A 22,022-nucleotide genomic window follows, 5' to 3' on the forward strand; every position below is an offset into this window, starting at 1 on the left:
CTAGTTCATCTTCGGCGTGTTTGTTGTCTTCTGTGCATTCATCCTCCATCTGCCTCGGCAGTATTGAACAGAAAAGATTATAAACAAGAGGTAAATTTGTGGTGGGAGAACAGTGTTTGAACATTCAGTGTGCTGTGCAGACAGTGCTGGTACCCAAATATCAGCCCACCACCAGGCTAAACTAGATTATGGTGCAATTTCAACTATACTAATATTTGATACAAAGAGGCACGTGTACTGTAGCATCATCAGTGACTTGATTTTCCGCCATTTTGTACACACAAGCAAGCTGAAGTGCTTTTGTGGACAAAGAGAAACACAATTTCACTAGAATCTGACGTCGACTGATATTTAGAGTCCATTTTCAAAAGATAAATTACGTTACCTTCAAATGTTTTTGTTCTTTCTGTGGACAAATAATGAACACATTAGACATGCTCTCTTGTCTTTTTTCTACTGTTCTTGAGCAAGGCACTCCTCCTGCCGAAAAAACAAAACATGTAGCCTGTTGTTGCGCCGGGGAACTCCCAGGTTGTGTTATTGTTACTATGCTATGTGCAGCTGTGTGTGAAGAACAACTTAGCTGGGAAAGAACAAAACGTGCAGTTAAAAAAAAACACAGTAACCACACAGATGTTTAATGTGCTCCATTTTAGATGGACTGGTCATTTGCCTTTGGCTATTCTTTATGCTCCATCTGCCTCTATTTGGTTGCTCAAAAATTCCCTGCACACTTTATTGGTTCGGCAGCCATGACGTAAACCGCCGCACAGAACTGGTCGGTATTGTTTCTGGGAGCAAGTGCTGACACAGAGAGGGCCATTTCCTGCATAGTCATGCCTAGCCTCCACAATGTGTGTCGTGTTAGCTGTCAGTCTGTTATTGTTGTCAACTCACTTATTGTATCTGGAAAGGTCGCGACCCCTCTTCAGAAAACGTTCACTGTTTGGCTGAGACTTCTCCATGTCGCAGCACGAATAGAGATTAATTGTTTGGCATGTATGATTCAGACTAGCAAATTTCTCTCCTAAAGCTCAGCCACTGACATCCTCACAAAAGAGGATGGTGACACAATCTGGCAACCGCAATCTGGAAAGCATCCACTCTGACAAGACATCAGAGTCGTATCACCGTGATTTAATAACAAAAAAATATATATTTTAAAGGCAAGTTTCGAACGATTCAGATGACTCAGTTTTTTAATCCTCGGAAGCTTTCCTAGAGAGAGAAGCCGCTTCCTCGTTGGTACACATGAGAACTAGAAATTTCATCATCCATTACTGTGGTCACAGATCCAACCATCCTTAGGGCCTGTCTGTCATTTCAAAAGATGTCCGTTTGATCCGTCTGTTTGTAGTATGCCAACTTACGAATGCTCAGGACCAGCGTGTGATTTGGAATCAGATGGCGAGGTTATGAAAAATGATGCAGAGGTAAATAAAAATGTGGCTTAATAAATTCAACTCTTTGATCACCATATGGGAAACAGCCTTAGATACGGTGTAAACAGGGAGAATATTTTTAGAAAAATGTTAATTTCCTTTATCTGTAACTAATTATTTTTCCTCTACAACCACGTGAAATATTTAATATGTTTATACCCTCTGCTGTCTTGTGCGTTATTTTCCCTCGATGACGTCCAGTCGTGTTGTCGACGATTGAAATGGTGAGAGAGGCGAGGTTGTGACCGCTGGATCACCGCTGGCTTGAATTCCCAGAATTGATGGGATTGAGTAAAGGTGGATTTGTGCTTCTGCATTAAGCTGCTTGAGATGCTGCGTAGCACTGACATGGTCCTTCTCAAAAACTGGAGACTTTCTTAGAGACCGCATTGTAAAGATTTTCCAAGATGGCGCATGTTCAATAAGGGCTCAGAAATCTTCTTTCATTTTGTGTTTTGTGTTTTAGCAAAGCCATTTCAAGCACAAACCTTCTCGTCACTGTGCTCTAAGTAAATGAAAGAATGCAAACACGATTAGTTTGGGTATATAATGAATGCACAGTTCAGTAATCTTCTCTTTTTCTCTAGCGAGACAAATTTGTATGTTAAGATCTAGCTAGCAGTCATTTTCAAACCTTGCCCTCGCAGTGATCATCTGTCTATCACATAGTCAATGAAAGAATATAAACATGATTACTTTGGGTATAAAATGAATTCAGGACATAAGCATTGCTATTCAGCTAGTGTTGGAGTGGTACAATGATAATCGACGGGTTAAATCCTTCGTTGAACCATAAATTAATTCCTACACTTGAATCATTGATGGCGGGACCACCAGACCACCTCCACAGAGGAGCATAAATTTGGATTAACACTTGTCCCTCTGTTAACCCTCAGAGACCTAGCGCCTGACTCTCCTGTATTTATTTTGTTTTTCCTGCCCTATTCTAGCAATCAGCATCAAGTGCTGATCATTTGAATCAGCCGAAGTTAAAGTTTCGGTTTATTTGAAGTCCCAATTTTACATTTTCTCTGTCTGAGAACGGATGAATTTACTAGAATTTTTGAAAAACAGCAGTCAAAAGATGGCTGTTTTTTTCACTGTGAACTCAGACGAAACCCCAGGAAGTTTAGTTTTTTTATTTAAAAAGATGTACTTTGATGATTTAGACAAGCAAGTTACAGCCATCTTTTGTAATAATATCCTCCAAGTTTTTTTGTGAAAAACAGGTGTAATCCTGTATTTAATTTCCAGACCATGTAGACGTGTCCCAAAAGTTCAGAGAGTAAATAGAAAAAGTTATTAAATCCTAACAGTGACTTTTTCAGAGGAATATATTATCTGTTGAATATGAACAACAACAGTAGCTCCAACCATCACCCGTCATCCCAGAGGAAGAAACTACGTCGGTGTCCTTGGTGAATAAATGCTTCAGAACTTGATGGTTCAATCATGTTAACTACGGAGCCCCTGAATGCCCAAACAAGACATGTATGATACCACTGAAAAGCAGCAGCGGTTAAAAAATGATTAAACATTTAAGAACAATGGCTATTTGTAGTCGCCGCAGGCTGTCTAGGTCTTTGAGGGTTATTAAAGGACTGAAGAGACTTATTTTGGGGAGTTTGGGTCTTTGCTCTCCCGACCTTTTTATCCGATGATACAAATGGCACCGCAATCACCTCTGTCAGCTATAAGTTCACTCCAGTGCTCGTGTTATTCCAGTAACATACAGTGTAAAAGTAATTGCTGCACAGCTTGTTGAGCAAACAACTTTCACTGACTGAAGACGCTAAAGAACAAATTGAATAAAGACACTAATAGATGAATGAATAGGACTGTGTGGTGTCATATTTTGTCTGCGAGCAGAGTACAATGAGTTTTTCACTTTACTTTTTGGCACCATTGCTGGCCTTCCGAATGCAGTTCAAATAAGGCCACTGACCCCATTTCCATTGCCCTATCTCCCTCACAGTACACCAAAGATTATTTGTACAGTCACTCAGAGCTGTTCTATTTGCATATAAAGACTTATTCGCCCCCCAAAAAATCTGGCCCCGAATTGTGCAGTCAATTATTGCTTATTGTTGCGGGAGATCCACATATGCCCGAGCATCAGGAAGGTTTCAACACTCCACTGTCGTCAGCAGATGGGCGTCCACCAATGGCGTCATGTTTTTACAACACAGCACACGTTACCTTCCGTGGTGAACGCGCACGTGCAGCCGCCAGTTTGGCTCGCTCGGGGAGGAGAAGCATGTTATCGGCTGCATTTATCTGCATAGTGTTGTCTGCCAGTGCTGGGCCTCTGCCAGGTTCAAGGAGGAGGAAAGACAATAATGCATTGTCTTCCCCCTACTTTTAGCTCTCTCTCTTGTTCAGACACAGAAGAGGTTTGTCTGGCTGCCTCCGAAACGGTCCTGTCCTCCAACCAGCCAGCCACAACAATGGCGACAATCATTTCTTCATCTGTGATTTTTTGATGTGTCATCCAGGCCCCTTTTTTTTGTCCAAATGGTACAAATCCAAATGGTACTCGATATACTCGCATAGTCTGTTTCTGGGGTTGAAACTGAGGCATTATTTTTGGTCACGCAGTAATCCGAGGAAGGAGGGGGGACAAACTCAAATGGCAAATTGATGGACATCTGTTGGCTTATTTTATTTATTTATTTTTGCAGTGGCCGAGGTCAGCCTCATGGGGCTGATAACAAGCAAATGAGATTAGAGGGAAGGTGTTGGCCAGGCCGTGTGACAGACCTCTCTCCCCCTGTCTGTCTCTCTGTCTATCTACTGTCTCACAGCAAAGCCAGTTGTTCATTTATGTTTCTCTGAGCCTCCATGTTGGGGGGTGTTTGCAGTGGTAGTTCGGTGGTAAATGGGTGGGTAGGTTGGGCGGTGAATACCATGCTGTTCACTGACAGAGCAGGCCTATGCTCTTATTGGCAGCTTGTGACTGCAGCACTCACATACACGGTGTACCGCATTGCATAGCTGGATGAATCTCATGCATGAATTCAACTATTGTGTTGCGAGGAAAATATTTTTATCAGAACAGCCGGTTTCTATTTATATCAGGGCTAAACAATAGCTTGCTGAAGAGTTTATTACCCTTTTAATTTGGCACCTTATGACCCCAGAGCCCCATGAGCCTCTGGTCAGATCTGTGTCTGCTGTAAAACAAGAAAAGGCTGGTGGTTCTTGATTGCCAGTCCCGTTGTTTGAAACTAATTAATAATTAAGCAACGATGACCCGGAGGCAGCGGATTATTGTGCAATATTGTCGCAGGTGTGTGCCAACATAGCAAGATAATCCAATGGCTGTCAGTGCTTATTGCCTCAATGAACCTGTTTGCCGCATCTGTGAGTTCAACTGAGAGATGTATTTAGCATCAAAATAAACAGGGCTCTCTAGTTCATCACTTTGTGGCAATCTAGGTTGGGAGCACGCATCGGTTTACTCCAGTAGGTTAACTGAAAGAGCTTACCGGTATTTGCTTTTGTATTTGAGTTTTATGAGGACGTCGGTCAAATAAGCAACATTGTCATGTTCCAACTGATATCTCTTTGTTTAAAATAAGCACTGGACAGTTTCTAATACGATCACTATTATACCTGCAGACCTGTCAGGAGTTGTAGGATAATTTTCTACCAGGTGTAAACTGATACATTGGTGAATGACTTCCTCTACTAGCCATTGTGAAAGAAAAACCAACATAATTTCTCTAAAGTAGCTTTTTAAAACCTTTAATGATGTAGTCCTTTAGTAGTTGATAAGTATTTGGCAGTGACTTTTGTCTGTCATCATGTCACACCACCTTAGAAGTAAGTAAACCCTGTCAAATAGGGCTGGGCAATACATTGATATTATATCGTTACCGTGATATGAGACAATATATCGTCTTAAATTTTGGAAGTGTTGTCTTTTCCTGGTTTTAAAGGCTGCATTACAGTAACCAGGCTGTTCTACTTGTTTTGATACTTAACATTGTATCAAAAAATCTCACTGTAGTGATATTTTGTGAAAGTACTGATAGTCATCCCAACAATATTGTCACAATATCGATATCAAGGTATTTAGAAAAAAATGTTGAATCCTCACAAATATGAAGTGCTTTTGTAGAGGTTTCAAAATATCGAGATATATCGCGCAACTATTTGCGTCCCATAATAGTCTAAATAAAGGCTGAAATGATTTTTGTTATTAGTTCATGTGTTGGTTAGTTTTATAAATAATCTTTTCATTGTATAGTTTAATAAAATGTCAGAAAATGATGAAAAATTCCCATCACAATATTTTTTTATGATTTTGTCGATAAAATGTCAAAAAATAGAGACAATTACAATTAACTAATTTTTCAGTGGACTTTGGCACAACATTAAGCCAATAACATTAAGTGGGAAGCACTCAAAAGAAAAACAAACAAACATTAAAGTAAAAAATGAAAGTGATCTCACCACCAAACCGACACAATAGTCCTGACATACCACCGGCTTATGAACCTGATATGGCTAACATGTTAGCAAACACTTGTCTGCAGTTCCATCCGGCAGACACAGAGCAACAACAATATGACCGGTGCGAGTTCTCCTCTTAGCCAGACACTTGTTTACTGTGTCTGTCGTTCCGTGCTCGTCTCTGATGGTTTGCTGGAAGTGGCTGCTTGTGGTTTTGTGCAGCGACAGTTGATGAGAGGTGTGAGACACACATTCCTACCTTGATTAAAAAAGAAAAAATGTGAATACCGTTTCTGATATGAGTGTGTGTTTGCAGTAAGCGATAATCAATCTCATCAGTCACAGACTTTCAATAGTCTGGTTCCTGTCTACGGTTGAACCGTGACTTGGAAAAAATGTCTTTACTGTACGAGAGTTGTTGTGGAACACGTCAAAAGTCAGCGTGTACTTTATTCTGTGTTGGCCAACAACTGGGCCTCTTCTGAACTACCTGTTCTATTTATTTATAGAGAGCCCTTAATGATCTTCAACAAAACACAGAGTACACTGGATTGAAGAGCCCTAGATTTTTGTTTTCTGGACCGTGTTGGAACACTTTAGCAGCAGGGGCAGCAACTTCCATGATCCAATCAAGAGCGGTTGGTGCTTGTCAGCTGCGGTGGAGAGGCTCGACAAATTACATTAAACAATAAAGAGGAAAACAGATTTGCAGCAGTATGATAATGTTGAACGGGAATGTTGGACATAAAATCTTGTTGGTTTAATCAGTCTTATAAAAGAGTCATCATATATAAGTCAGTTTTACATCCAATAAATTCCATGCTACTTTACATTTGAGAAAAAATATGTTTTATGCATTTTCTCTTTCAGTTTTTTTTCCTTTTAACTTTTCCTTTACAACATGCAGTCAAACGACTAACTTCTCTCACTCTCTCTCTTTCAATTTCTCACCATGTCTTTCTCTCCTCCCTTTATCCCCGCTGCCTCTGCCTGGCCTGTGGAAGCAATGCAATTAGACAAACACAAACAAAGCTCTTGAAAGTGCCATGGAAAATGCTGACTGTCCACTGTCCACAGTGCTGGCCGGGAGCAGAGCTAACTGCTGTTTGACGTGCATCACACAAAAAAAAAAACGTTTAGCAAATGTTCGTCTGATTCTTCCTTCGGCTCCTTCTATGAAAGTTAAATGTCAGCTCGGAAAAGCTGAAGTAAAAAAATAAAAAAAGAGGCCACGCAGACAAACATTCACACTTGTGAACTAATAAACTCTCTGTACTTTATTTCATCAAATGGACTTCCTGGCATTGAAATGGAGTTCACGTCGTGCCTTTGTTTGATTGGCTCTGCTACTTTGGGTTTAATCCTGCTGGTTTGGGGAGTGTTTGAGTTGGATTACTCCATCGTTGGGCCGGGGTACTGTTTCTCTGGCTTTGACAAGATGGTGTGTGGTGGTTTGTGTGCGTCTGTTTGTGTTTTGTGTGGTGTGTGTGTGTGTGTGTGTGTGTTCTCCCTCACTACCGAATCAGCTGAAACCACAGACAGCCCAACTGGAGCGCCGTCCAAATCCCTCTGCATGCAAATTAAAAACGCAACAATAAACGTGGCAAAGGAACAAGGTGGGCACGCAGGCTTTATGGCCCCCTCTACCCGCTCTCCTCCCTCTCTCTCTCTCTCCCTCTCTCTCTCTCTCCCCCTCTCTCCCTCTTTATGTCTCTCTCTCTCTTTCTCCCCCTCTCGGCTTCCTCCAAAACCCCTCCTGGGTTTGATGTGGCTTATGGGAGGAGTTGGAACAGGGGACAACCAAACTGCTGAGTTATCTCTTGCATGCAGTGTGGCGGCGTGGCTCTGCCCTCTGTGTGTATGCGTGTGTGTGTGTGTGTCTGTGTGCGGACCAGCAGCGCGGTGTAATCCTGTGGAAATGAAAGGTGCTGCCGCGCACTGGCCGGGAGATTACAGCGACGCTCTGTCACGCTGCCAGGACAGACCCGGCTGAGCGAGTAGCCCTCTGTAACACACACACAGTCACACACACCTCGCTGCTTCTCTTTGACGCTGCGTTTCCTCCTCGCTGGTTTCACTCCACGGCCGTCCCTCCTTCTTCATCCACTCTTGTCCCTTTACGGCTCTCTTGTCGATTCACTACAGCTTCATCCCCCAACTCCTTTTCACACTCCCACAGAGCACTACAGTGTGTTATTCCCCTTACTCCCACTCACACACACACACACACACACACAAACACACACACACAAACACACTGGCCTGCTGAGGTTGAGGTCGTCACGTCTGAGCCCGAGAGGCCACGTCACTCAGCCCCCGCGGAGCCCTTCTGTCTGTACAGTCGTGAATCTTCACTTCGTCACTCAGCTCGATGAACAAACACAAACACATGTTTGAATCACAGAAACAGTGAAGAGCTTTTGTTCATTGTATTTATTTTATAACATCTAACTCTCATCTGTAATATGAAATTTAGCCCTGATCTCAACATGATCTCAATCAAACAAGTCTTGACTCAAATTATTTTTTTAAATGGTTTCATGAGAACAGAAATAAAAGAAGAGGAGGGGACATTAAACTTAAACTTCAACAACAAACATGTTAATGATCGATTAATCTGCTCATAGTTCATATACTGATAGCTATAAAATTGTGAAAACTGAAGATTATATTTTCCCAGAGCCTTATGTGATTGTTGAAATCTCTTGTTTCGTCCAGTGAATGGTCCAAAAACCCAAATCTTATAGATGATTATCGTAAAAGACACAAAACAGCAGGAAATCGTCACAAATGAGCAGCTGGTGTCGGGCAGTTTGCAATTTTTGCTTAAAAAATGTACTTTAAATTTGATTAATTATCAGAGTCATCTGTAAATTGACTAATTGTTTCTGCTCCATTCAAATCAACGTAATGTTATTACAAATATGTTCCTACTTTGTTATGTAATTGTGTAGCAAGTTAATGCAAAATTCCATGTAAATTTAAGAAACAGTTTTACACACATGAGGAAAAAAAAACCTTTTCATAGTATTCAGTTACAGTTCACCATGACACATTATCTCAGCTGTACTTTGCACATGTGTAATTCTGTGCAGTTGTGCAGCTTCTCCCATACAAAACAATCTAAAACTACAAGCTGGTTACAAGTGACTTCACGCTACTTTTTGTCCTGAACTTTCAGGAATGTGTCAGACTCGTTCTGTTTGTTTCAGTCGTGAAGGTCAGACTCATTGTGCACCCACCGTATTGATGAAATAAAGCATTTCTGATTGCTGTTCCCTCAGCTCTGTCTTTCATGGCCCTCTGCTGGAGTGTTTCAAACATGGGAGTCACTCGTTTCCTCCCAAGGGTGCTGCACAATATGCGAGTGTGTGTTTCTCGTCACGTTAAATTGTTCCTTCCTGCTGTGTTGCTTGACCTTGGCTAATTCACATCTTCGTCTTCAGCTGCGGCAGAAATAAACATACAGACTGCAGGTGCAGCTATTGTGAAACAGCGGGCTGTTGTGTTTGTGCGGATTCTTACTTTTATTTTGATTTATATTTTAGAACTGGAGGCTGTTTTTGCAAAACATCTTTCTCAATAATTTTAATTACTTAAATCATTTGAAATGGTGTTACACTGGATCTTTGTCATGGCACTACTTTGATGTTTTCCTCAGAACATTTGGATGTGCAGGTCTTTCTGTTACTCACTAAAGCACTATAAAGCTGATTGACTGTGTGAGCCAGCTTCTGTACTCGTGGGTCTAAAATTACCGGCAGTTGTTTTTTGACCTGTGTTTACATTTGAGTCTGAACACCATGCTTTACCGACATACTCACTCCCTCTCCGTCTCTCCTTCTCTAATCCTTCCACCAGGGCTGGCTCTGTGAGCTGCTGCGTTGGAAGGAGGATCCCTCTCCGGAGAACAGGACGCTCTGGGAGAACCTCTCCATGATCCGCCGCTTCCTGAGCCTCTCCCAGGTCGAACGCGACGCCATCTACGAGCAGGAGAGCAGCGCCGGGCAGCAGCACCACAACGAGCGGCCGACGCACCTGATGCACATCTCAGCCGACCAGCTACAGGTGAGCGTGGCAGTTTCATGTGCACGGCTCGGGCGTCACTTCACTTCTCTTTAAACATTAGTTTAAACTAATGTGTTCTGATGGAGTTTATAATGAAACATAAACACATGACCACAGAATTCGATACCACACGCTGGGAACTGTACTTGTTTCTGAATAAAAACCTTGTTTATCTCATGTAGGAAGCACAGATGCATAAATACAAGTTTTAACTTGTGACATGTACCATAATCACAGACCCGACCCTGTTATTCATGTTGGAGCTGAAATTTGATTAATCCATTAGTCGATGAACAGAATGTAATTCTGCAACTATTTTGACAAAAAGCCAAACATTCACTTGTTTTAGCTTCTCGAATGTGAGGATTTTGCTGCTTCGTGTGACAGCAAACTGAATATATTTCAGTTTTTGGTCTGTTGTTTGGCCAAAACGAGCAATTTAAGGACGTCAACTTTGGATGTAGGATATTGAAATCAGAACTTCTCTCTATTTTTTATATATATATATAAATAATCAGTAATTAAATAGATAATGTAAATAACTGTTAGTTGTATTTATATAAACAGGCTGCAGTGAGACACAAAACAAACTGCTTCCTGTATTTGTGCATATTTTCCTGCTTTTTCTTAAGTTTTATATTAAAAAAAACAAATGAATAAAAAAGCTAATTTCTCCCCTGTTCATTTAATCTTAACTAATTTTCCAGGAATTTGTAATAAACAACACTTTGTAGTTTTTATGAACTCTTGTTAATTAGAAACACAGCAACACTTGAAAGTTCCTCCTTTCCAGCAGAAAAAAGCTGTTTTCAAAGATATCATTAGCCTGAACTTATTTAAAAGAGCTGCCTTATAAAAAGACATCTGGCAGATGAATGAAATGAAAATAACACACAGGCTCAGTTAACGGTCGAAGTATCTTAATGAAGTACAATAATACTTCTATTAAAAGTCTGAGCCACAGCTGAGTGGTTGATTAGTTATTTGGTTACTCCCAGACATGGCCAGTGTTTCACAAAGGCTGCCATTTAGTGGATATAAATAAGGTAATAGGATTTCTTTTACAAATCAAATCCAGCAGCAGATATGGAATGAGGAAATTTTGTTCATACTTTGCATGCAAACAGAAAATGGTTGTAGATTGATAAAATAGGATTATTTCTGATTTAATGATTCAGTTTTAAACTGTCCATAAGAGACTAGTGTTTAAATATTTCGTGCGGGTCCTTCACTAATACGGTGCATTAGCCAAATTAGCTCACATTTGCTCAACAAGAACTATCATAGCTCGGTATATTGGTACAGTAAAAATCACATCTTTGGGTGCATTTATGCAGCTGGCGAGCAGAACGAGCCCCTGCAAAGTGCTGTTTTGCAAACTTCATTATGAAACACCTATTCTACAGTGTCTGACTCAGAAATGGAAATAAAAGAGCACCCATTTTGCGGGGTCAATAGGGACCACGAGTTGCCCACTCACTCCCTCTCCAACCACACAATGAGACATTTTACAAGTAATGTGTCATGTGTTTACACTAACGGGATTCTGACGGCCGAGTGAAAGCCATCGATAGCATTCTCACACTGCAGCAAATCAGCCAGACCATCGCAACGAGAATTGTGCACAGGGAGCTTGTTTATCACTGCCAGGCAATAGAGCCTGATAAGCAGCAGAGGCTATAATAGAGAGGCCAGTTTCCCACTGTGTGCAGGGCTGATTGTGTCTTTTCACTTCATGCGTGTGTGTGTGTGTGTGTCTCCACGAGTGTGTTGCCTCTCCCTCCACAATAAGAGACACAATCTCTCACTACCAAAAAAGGAAAAAAAATCATATCTGCAGAACTGATTACATTCAATGAGATATTACATGGAAAATTCCTTCAACCAAGTGCCTGTTCTATACACAGCGGGACCATTTTTCCTCACAACTCAATTGATTTTAATGAAAGGCCTTATTAAGGCGCCGATAAGTGTTCACTGATAACATCCCCGTCTCCTTTCTCTTCCCCTTTTTTCCCACTGCAGGCTCAGCCACCCCAGTCACAGCAGCAGCACCACCAGCCCTCCCTGTCCCAGCAGCACCCCTCCCAACCCCTTTTGTCCCAGCAGCCTTTGCAGCAACTGCAGCCCACCACCGGCCCTCGATTGCCGCCTCGTCAGCCCTCCACCGCCTCTCCAGCCGAGATGGAGGATGACGGCAGCCGCGGAGGGAGCATCAAGTCCCGCACCTGCGGAGGGAAGATCTCCCTGGAGGCTCTGGGCATCCTGCAGAGCTTCATCCAGGACGTGGGCCTGTACCCCGATGAGGAGGCCATCCACACCCTGTCGGCCCAGCTGGACCTGCCCAAGCTCACCATCATCAAGTTCTTCCAGAACCAGCGCTTCTACGTCAATCACTCAGCCAAGGCGCTCAAAGAGCCCAACAACAACAACGGCACCACAGCCACCACCAACACCAACACCAGCAGCAGCAGCAGCAGCTCGGCCTTCGAGGAGGAGCTGACGGACTTCAGGGAGAGCGGAGAGCTGCTGAAGGAGCTGGACGAGAGCACGCAGACCAACAGCACCATCTTCTCCATCAAGATGGAAGAGCAGCTGGCCCGAGGCGCCGAGGCCCAGTCAGAGATAGAACACGAGGCCAATGAGTAGGACTCCCCCCCCCCGTCTGAACATGTACTGAGAGTTTTCTTGTGCACACACACAGACTGATGACTGTGCTAAATGTAACGCTCCGGCCGACACAGAACCACCACACCGCAAATAAAGAAAAGTAGTGTTTTTAATCAGCCTGGACTATATGAGGAGTGTTTATATATATCAGTTGCAGACTGACAGGCTATGTGAAGCGAGTGTTCACACACTGGAGAGCCCATTTCAGACTCAAGTACTACTTTTTGGATTTTGTAAAACTTGTATTATTCACTGTAAAGACTGATGCATCATTTAAATAATCTGCACAAAAAATTATTCTAAGTATGTTGCCGTGGATATTTGCTGACTGCACTCTGTCTGTTGTTTTACACTGACTTACTTTATCTTTTTGAGCTACTGATTATATTTAAAAAGAACAAAAGTCCCCCTGGAGTTTGCTAGGACTTTGATAGGTGTTTACGTACGTGATGTTTAACTGGATTTTTTAAAAAATAGCAAATGAAATCAAGGACCAAGTGGTTGACAAGGCCTTAATTATGAGGTATCGAGTCTGGAGCCTGCTGGCAGATTAGTTATTCTTTTAAAAAGCGCATAATGTGATTATGGATCACTCCAAACTCTGGAACGCGATCACCCAGCCCAGGTGAATCTCCGAGAATAGCTCAGTCTTTACATATTATTTGTTAGGGAGGAAATATAAATATATATATATAGACATTATATTGTAACTGTAAAAAAAAATACAGTCTTAAAGAAACTATGCCAACAAATGCCTTGTACTATACGGCACTGCCGACGTTAGATTATTTTGCAAAACCTTTGTCACTGTAACTTTCTGAATTGCCACACAGTTAGAAATGTGAATTACACCATGTTTATGTTGTCCGACATTATTTATTTGCAGTTCATGCAGTGTTTCTGATGTAATTACTTTTTTTAAAAGTTTATGTTGCGTAGAGCTTTTTTTTAAAAATTCCACCGATCTTTTTTCTATTTATAAATGTAATTTCGATGGGCAGTAAAAACAAAAAGTGTCTTAAACGTTTTAAATGGAGAAATGTGCTTTAAAGGTTGCCTATAAAAAGTGCTGTATGTCAACCAACTCATGCTACAAGCTTCACAATTAATGTTGTATGCAATTTTTACTATCATGCAAATAAGCTTAGGTAAAATGACTAACCTATAGAACACCTTAGAAAGAAAAACATATGCAATCTGTGTGAAAATCGATGTCTGCGATGTGTCTTCCTTTGGTTAACAATCCAACTCAAAAAGCTATTCCTGTATAAATATTCTGTATAAAAGTGTTTCTTTTTTATGAGTTTATTTCAATGAGAACACCAGTTATTTTGTTACGACTGACTGTTTTATAAGTGTTTCTCGGTTCCTTTCTGCAGAAAATGTTCTAACTAGAAGTGGTTATTGATTGTTAATTACACAATTAAACTGTTTGTATTGTACCACAGATTTTCTTGGCATTACCTTGACCACCAGACGAAGCGAGAGACGGAAAACAATGTGAATATCAGCTCCAGTTACTGACTCATTCAGCTGCAGTCACTGAACACGTTATTTGTAATAACTGTAAATATCACATCTTATGAATCATTGATTGTTTATTATTGTAAATATATTTGAAGTCTGTGCAAGAGCTCACCGTACAAAAAATTGAACTCCACGTTCTGTCGTGCCTCTTCCTCTCAGACCGACTGTACCTGAGCTCTTCTACTTGCTGAGTGTATCTGAAGCACCTGTGAAATCTGAAATAAATAAATGTGAGGTGTGAACACCTGTAAAAGCAAAAGCCCTCTGCAGGGAGTTAAGATATAAAACAGCACAGGTGTCCTGACCTCGCTGTGAACCCCAGGTGAGGCCAGGTGTCTGCACCTTTAGGAAATTACCCTCACCTGTTAACACCCTGCGTTATGTGCCAGCCAGTCTCGGCCGGCGTTCCCTTGATGTTCTGCTCTTTTTCTTTTTCATGAATAAAAAGCCAGAGTGTAACATTGTGTGTGTTCGGAGGAAAACGAAAAAAAAAATCACATAAAACAGATCATACAGAAGCGTCAGACCTTCTCCAGAGGGTGTGGTGTCATCAGGAGGTGTTGAGAGGTGAAAGAACACACGTGAAGAAAGTCAAGAGGCTCCATTAAGCTTCATTATTTCCTTGATTTTGACTTTACAAGCGACTTACTCACTGACAAACAGAGGTGAAGGCACCAACAAACAACAGGAACTCCAGCTAATACTCCTCCTCATTACCACTGTTTTCTTAAGGATCAGCCATATTTGCCTCCGCCTTAGAAAAGGTTTTTCCTCACAGATGGCTAATACTTTTCTATAACAGTGGTTGTCGATTTTGGAGGTGGTCACGAGGATATTTGTGGAGAGATTTCTGAGTGAAAAAGAGAAGTCTTTAATTCAATAATTGAGTAAATTATCCCCCACCCCCCCCTCCCAAAAAAAAAAAAAGTGGTCAGAAAAAAACTGACAAGCTGAAAAGGATCATAACCGCCGCCTCCTAACCGGAGAGCTCCAGTTTTTTGTGCTCAGTGCTGGAGTCTCTCCACGGGTGGGTATCATGGGTGACTGCTCAGAAAAGACTTGCAAGTTTTTTAAACTCCCATCTCCATTAGGCTGCTCGCTCTCCACAGCATCAAACAACACTTCAAAGACTTTCCCCAGATGTCAAAATAGAAAATCATAATCACGACAAGAATGGCGACTGATGAATCACTGACTCTGTTGCTTATTTTAAAAAAAAAGTAGCAGGTTTCCCGGAAAGCGCTCACAGATGACGCCACATCATGCTGCGGTAACTCCACTTATGGAAAGGAAAAAAAAAAAAGGCCAAGCAGATACAGTATGTTGTTGTGATATTTGTGGATGTTCTCTGTGTCATAGCAAATAAACAAGTTTCCACATTAAGGTTCCCGTTGACGCACATGTGCTCGCTGAGGGTTGGGGAGGAGCTGCTGAGGTCAAAATGCCAAAATAAAGCTTCAGTTCAGTCCCGCTGAGATTCACAGATATGTAGCCGTCAGAGGAGGATGTACAGTATATAATGCAATCCATTAATAGGTTACATTTTAATGTGACACAATAATTTTGGTCATTAAAGATCCATGGTGTTGAATTTAGTGGCATCTTTGCAACCAAATGAATACCCCTCACCTCAGTGGCAGCAAAAAACGAGGTCCTCTCCAGAGACGGCGTTCGGTTCGTCCGTTCTGGACAACTGTGGCGGTTCAACACGGCGGCCTCAATGAAAAAGGGCCCGATCCCGCCGTAAGATATAAAAGGCTCATTCTAAGGCAACAAAATCACAAGTGATGGGGACAAAAGGGTTCAGATGAAACATTTTTTAAATGGTCTGTTTTTAGGCGATGTAATGAGGAGGATCATAAAACATCAGAGCAGATCAGAGCAGGGGAACAAAATTGCATCAAAATTAATTTAATCTCATTTGTTAGATAACATCTCATGGTACAAGCTATTTTTAGGACATTAACAAATTTACACAAGCACATTTAACAAATTAGGCTCTTAAAGGTGCACTATGCAACTGTTTTACGGGCCTGTAAACAGAGACAGAGCTCTTGGTGTAAGGAAAAGCAGTTTGCAAAAGCGTTTATGAGTTTTCGATGTACTTTAAGGCCGAAGACGAGGAGGGCAATATTAGGAGAACTTTACTGTAGATAGGATGGCTTTTAGCCATCGAGCCTCGCTTCCAGTCAGGCCCGGTGGTCATTTGCAGTACTGCAGCAAACAATTCCAGCCCAGATAGCATCATTATAAAAGAGACTTCTGTAAAACTGTTGACAGGACACTTTGCAAACATGGTCCTTTATGACTCTGTCTATTATGAATGTTTAATCCATGGAGGTTTTATATTTGTAAAACCGTCCTCGAGCTGAGAAAAGAGATTTAAAAATCTGTGACATCATCACAATGTGGGGCCAGCGGTGGAAACATAACCAGGAAGTAAGCGCAGAAGCTGGAAAACGTTGGTTTGAATAGCTGCTATCTTTGTATCTGGTGTCTAGTTCTTCTATATAAATCAACGGCTAAATCAGCCATTTAAGAAAGTGGTGGGATCCTCCTAATCCTGAACAATGGACCTTTAATATTAACAGAACTACAGGTGGAAGTTTAAAACATTGAAACTTTGCTTAAAGCGACTACAAGGAACAAAAGTGACAGTGTTTCTCTGCCAAAGCAACATAATATAATTTAAAAAATAAAATTATCTAAAGAAAAATGTCCTCCCGCTTCTTTTTAACTTTTCCTGGGAAAATGTAAACTGGCTGCTCCAGTCTACACACAGAAAAGAAAAAATAAATAGAAATAGTCGTCTAAATCTTCTCTCTGATGGTTTCATTTGCTTATGTAGGTCACATAGACGCATCAGTAACAAACTGAGACTGTTTCACAACCGGTTAAAAACTTGTTTGTTGTCATTGTACGGGGCTGTATTCAGCATTACTCTAATATAAAAACATTTCATTGCAAGTCAAATCCTGCATTCAAAATGTCGCCTAGGTAAAGTATTTTTATCAAAACGTATCATAATGCATAAAAATGAGTGTTACACTATAATACATCACATGACTGCATCATTAATACTGATGCATTAATGTGTAAGTAGTGATTTAATGGTGTAGCTAGTTGCAGTGGAGCTAATTTTAAGCGTTTTATATACTTTCGGGTAGTTACATTGATATTATCTTATATTTTATGAACTCAACATATGATTAGTTTGGAAAAACTTGATCTTTAACTGACAGCATAAGCTGTATACAAGGAAAAAGTACAATATTTCCCCACTGAATCCTAGTAGAGCAGCACGGAATGGAAATACTTAAAGTACAATAATTCAGTAAATGTACTGCAGCACTAAAGTCACAATGTAAAACAAACCAGCACTGATTAAATGCTTAAGTCAGACTTATAAAACATGTAAGTTATTCTGATAATGTGCATTTTTTACTGCGAGGATGCACATCTGCAGGATGGACACATTTAAAGAACGTATACACGCGCCGCTGAACACAAACCCCCAGAGTACACATGAAGATGTCAATCAACTGCGCACATTAACACTTCACAGAGGACTTGAAGGAACACGAGAGAAACAGGAGATCGGGTTTCATGAATGCAGATTGCAGAACGAGGAGAGCATTTTATTTTGTTTATTTCCAGCCGCACTTCACAACTCTGAAAAAAAGGTGGACGGAAACTCGTCGCCCTGCCAGACTGTCGAGTGTCTCACCAGGAGAGGAACCTGGCTCCGGCCCTCACAGCTTCCTGTTATATAATCCGTCACATGTGATACTTCAGCCAGAGTTAGCACTCATCAGCCTTGTACACAAAATTCAACAATTATGTTAAAGAATCCAGAGAATTTTATAGAACCGTGAGGATGTGTTAATGTATGTCTGGTGGCTGAGGAGGAATCAAACTCTTTCTATTGAATGTGACATAAAACATGAGCTGAGGGGCAGAAGAACCGGGTCGAACCATCCGTCCTTATGGGGAACATTTGTCCCAGAGTGTGATGAAGAGCATTAACCTTTGCATGAACCCTGAATGAGTGAAGAGTCTTAACTGTTTCAGGTGAAGTGGGTGATCATATGTGAGTAACGATAAGATCCACAGCTGTTCATTTACCTCACTTACCTTTTCTTTCTTTCTTTCTTTCTTTCTTTCTTTCTTTCTCGAAAGTAAATAGCTTTTCTGTGGGCCTAAACGTGGTGTGGAGCAAAATGACTCACTAGTGTCCCCTAAGCTGCGATGGATAACTTACACCTACATGTATGAAATACAGTAGACATGTAAATCGCACCTAGACCTGGAGAAAAGTCTCTCGGTGCCATGACCCAAACCCAACGGGAAGTCGGCCATTTTGAATTTTGTGCTCATTTTTGGCAGCTTCAATCGTTTAATTTGGTTTCATCTTTGAAAAAACAAAAAATTAGAAAAATGCATTGCTTGTTTTGATGATAAACAAAACAAGCGAGGCATTTGAACATAAAATCAGCATGAAAACTGCCAAACGAAACTGATCTGGAAAAATAAATTTGTCACACATGCAGTCTATCGCTAAAATGCGTTTCCAGCAGGCGGTCATGTGTGGATGGGTATTCAGGCTAAATCTGTACCACCAATTTCAAATCTCAAGACCTTGTAACATTTCCGGTAGAGCATCGCAGGTCCAAACGCATAAAAGGTCACATCTGTCTGACAGAAAACACTCAAGACGCTGATGACGGAACTGAATCCATGACTTGTCGTCTGTTTACAGTCACAAAGAAACATTACTTGTCCTGCGAGCTTGTTGAATATTAAACATGTTACAGAAACAGCTCCTCGCCCGCCACGTGCATCTGAAATTAATTTGTGTACACGCACACCCAGTCTTGCTCGGTTTCTTCTTCTTCTTCTGTTGAGTTTTATGGCGGTTGGCATCCATAAATGTTGCATTACCACCAGCTGCTGGACCGCGCCTTGCCCAGTCTATTCCAGCATCACCGTGACATGCGTGAAAAGACACGAGACAGAAATGTTCTTAGTGTAGGTGCATGTGTGATACTGGGTTTGTTTGCATCTGACTGTCATGGTTTGGGTTTTTAGTTCAGTCATTTCCTGTTTTATTTTGTAGGTTCTCTCCTCACGTCATGTTTGGATTTAGACTTCCTGTCTTTGTCTTTTTCCCTTTAGTTAATTATGCTGCCTTCACATGCTCCTCGGATTGTCCCATTTACCGAGTTGGGCTGTCTTTCCGTGTCAGACGGAGGGAGCAGCATGGAGGCCAATAAGAAGTTGTTTTGCCTTTTATCGCTCAGAGTGTTTAAACAACAGGTTGACAACTGTTTCCAGTTTTGGAGTGACAAGGACGCACAAAGGAAACTATAAAATGACGATATAATACACGTTAAAGTTTCTTACCATCAACCCGATGTTTGCAATCATCCACCACGTTTCAGCAAAAATTTCCGACTTCAGAGGACATTCACTTGAATTTTCCCCGTCGGAAAAACGTTTTTCTGATAGTTCCTACAGCACATGAACGCACCCTTAGTCCTTCTGTATTTAAGTAAGAGTCTTCACTCACTTTTTGTCGATTTTTCTGCGTATTCACATCTGTTCCTCGGTCTTGTTTTACTCCTCATTTCTTACCTGTGTTTGCTGCTTCTGTTCATCCTGGTTTGAACTTGTTTTTTGCCGTTGGTTTCCTGTTGTCATTGCCTGCCTGTTGTTTTGAGTTTTGTTATTAAAGCTCACTTTTTTTTCTGCAACCCGCCTGTCCCAAGTCTTCCATCTGGGGGTCTTCTTTTGTGAACCGTGACACTGATTGGGCGTCACCGTTGTGTTATCAGGATTGGTCTAAAAAAATGTATCGCCACATAAATAATAAGATACTAAGTGAGACATTTAATTCTACACATATTTACTTTAAGTAAAAAAATCACACATCAGCTAATAGACAATATATCAGTCACATCATTGCAGAGCACTCTGAGAGTAGAACCTCTGAACATGGCGTTGCTCGTGCCATACCCATAATCCTGTGCAGGGCCTCTAATGGTTGTAATCTCTCTGTCAACACAAACATTGACACACCATTGAGAGCTCGTGCTGCATTTAAAGGCCTGAAAGAGATTTATTGGGCAGCACCTTCGTTATGTTTCTGCTACGTTTAGCTCCAGATTAATAGGGACGTTACACTCAGGTTGCTGCAGCACAACATCGGCAGGTCTGGCTCGTGCAGGGGAGTCCTCAGCGCCTACCCATGAGCCCTTGGGACTGCGCAGTAAATCAAACAGGAAATGCAGCAGAAAGCCTAATAAAGTTATTCTAATGATAGCAATCTCCGCGGAATCACCCCGACGTAAATCGGAAACTTCTCCCTCTCTCCCTCCCTCCTCGCTCTCCTCTGTGGAGCTGCTTGGTAAAAGGCAGACATTTTCACATAAAACACGCTTTCTCAACCTCCAAACGTGGAGAAGCGGAAACAGAAGGTTAGAGGTGTGGAAATTAATAACATTAATCACTGAGTTGCTTCCCAGCCTCCTCTCTTGCTCTTTGCCTTCTGGTTTTGAGGAGACGAGATTAAACATGAACCAACTCAGGGGGGATTGAAACCGTCCTTCTGATCACATTAATTCAGCAACATCACGCTCACATGAATATGGATGCTGATTTCTGGGAATAAAAAATGGCACATGCCCTTGTCTTCTCCTGATTATTAACACATTCTAATTTTCATTAGGATACCCAATATTTTCAGTCAGGTGAGTCCTGAAGCTCCGCCTCCACAGGCCTCGTCTCGATAACAGTTTGCAGATATCATCTCAGAGCTGCAGGCTTCAGTTGGTTTTAAGTTAAAGGAACGGCTCACCCAAAAATGAAAAATCAGTCATAATCTAGTCAACAGCATGCCGTTAGAAAGTCGGGTGAAATTTTGTTGTCTAAAAAATATTTCTGAAACTTCACAGAGAAACAGCTTGCAGCATTCTCAGAAACTACTTAATTAGATGGGGACTTGTTTTAAAACATTATAAAACAAACAACCCAAAAAAAAAACATGGCTTAATCCAAGTCTCTGGAAGCCCTGATAGAAACCCCTCAACCAGAGAGAGCGAGGTCAGGAGGCAACAACAAATTATTATTGTTTAATCACACCGCAAATGAGACACAAATTAGCTAGCTAGCATGCTATTTCCCAACAGTCGTTGTCTGGTATAAAGGGGTAGTGTCTGTTTCTTCCTTTTCATAGGTTTGCAAAACAAACAGCCAGTGGTGGAGCTGCTACAGCAGATTGTGAGCTGTAGTTTCCCCGGTAAACACACCGACTTCTTCGGCTGCGGTGTCTCTCGGCTAGTTAGCAGGATATCTACGAAGCCCAGAGACACTCTGGCAGCAAAGAATGGCTCCAGAGGATGAATAACCCTGAGAGGAGCAGCAGAAGACATGGAAGGGGGCAGAAGAGGTTGGTGTGTTTACCAGGATACTACAGCTCATAAACCGCAAGAGAAACAGAGTCAAGTGTAGAGAAGGCAACCAATCAGAGGTGGAGTTGGTTGGTCTTCGGCAGTGGGATTCATAATAATGCCATGCACCCAATGCTAAGGCTTTTATCTAAGCAGCTAAAGTGAAGATTTCAGCTTTTAAAAATTGTTTAAATAACGTCTTTCCACATTAATTCAGGATCTCAAGGCTTCTAGAGACTTGGCATACATAGGACGAGCTGTACGGTGCCACGCTATGTTATTTAGAAGTTGTTTTTCCCCATCTACTTCAAATACTTTGGAAAATGCTGCACCACTGTTGTGCTGTGAAGCTCCAGAAATATTTTTTCGGACTACGAAACTTAACCCGACTTTTCATCACGACTGACGT

The 22,022-nt window shown here is 41.4% G+C and overlaps 1 protein-coding gene across 5 annotated transcripts in view; it reads left to right on the top strand.

Moving 5' to 3' along the window:
* The window catches only part of satb1b (SATB homeobox 1b), a 63,736-nt gene extending 49,656 nt beyond the window's left edge, over positions 1–14,080 (top strand). For all 5 annotated transcript variants that reach the window (XM_084356480.1, XM_084356479.1, XM_084356482.1 and 2 more), the window contains 2 exons: positions 9,762–9,968; positions 11,994–14,080. In XM_084356480.1, coding sequence (XP_084212606.1) covers positions 9,762–9,968; positions 11,994–12,617 — 831 coding nt within the window. In that variant the 3' untranslated portion in view covers positions 12,618–14,080. The remainder of the gene's footprint in view (positions 1–9,761; positions 9,969–11,993) is intronic.
* The last annotated feature ends 7,942 nt before the right edge of the window (positions 14,081–22,022 follow it).

The sequence above is a fragment of the Pagrus pagrus genome, assembly GCF_965226575.1.
Source record: "Pagrus pagrus genome assembly, chromosome: 7".
Taxonomy (NCBI): domain Eukaryota; kingdom Metazoa; phylum Chordata; class Actinopteri; order Spariformes; family Sparidae; genus Pagrus; species Pagrus pagrus.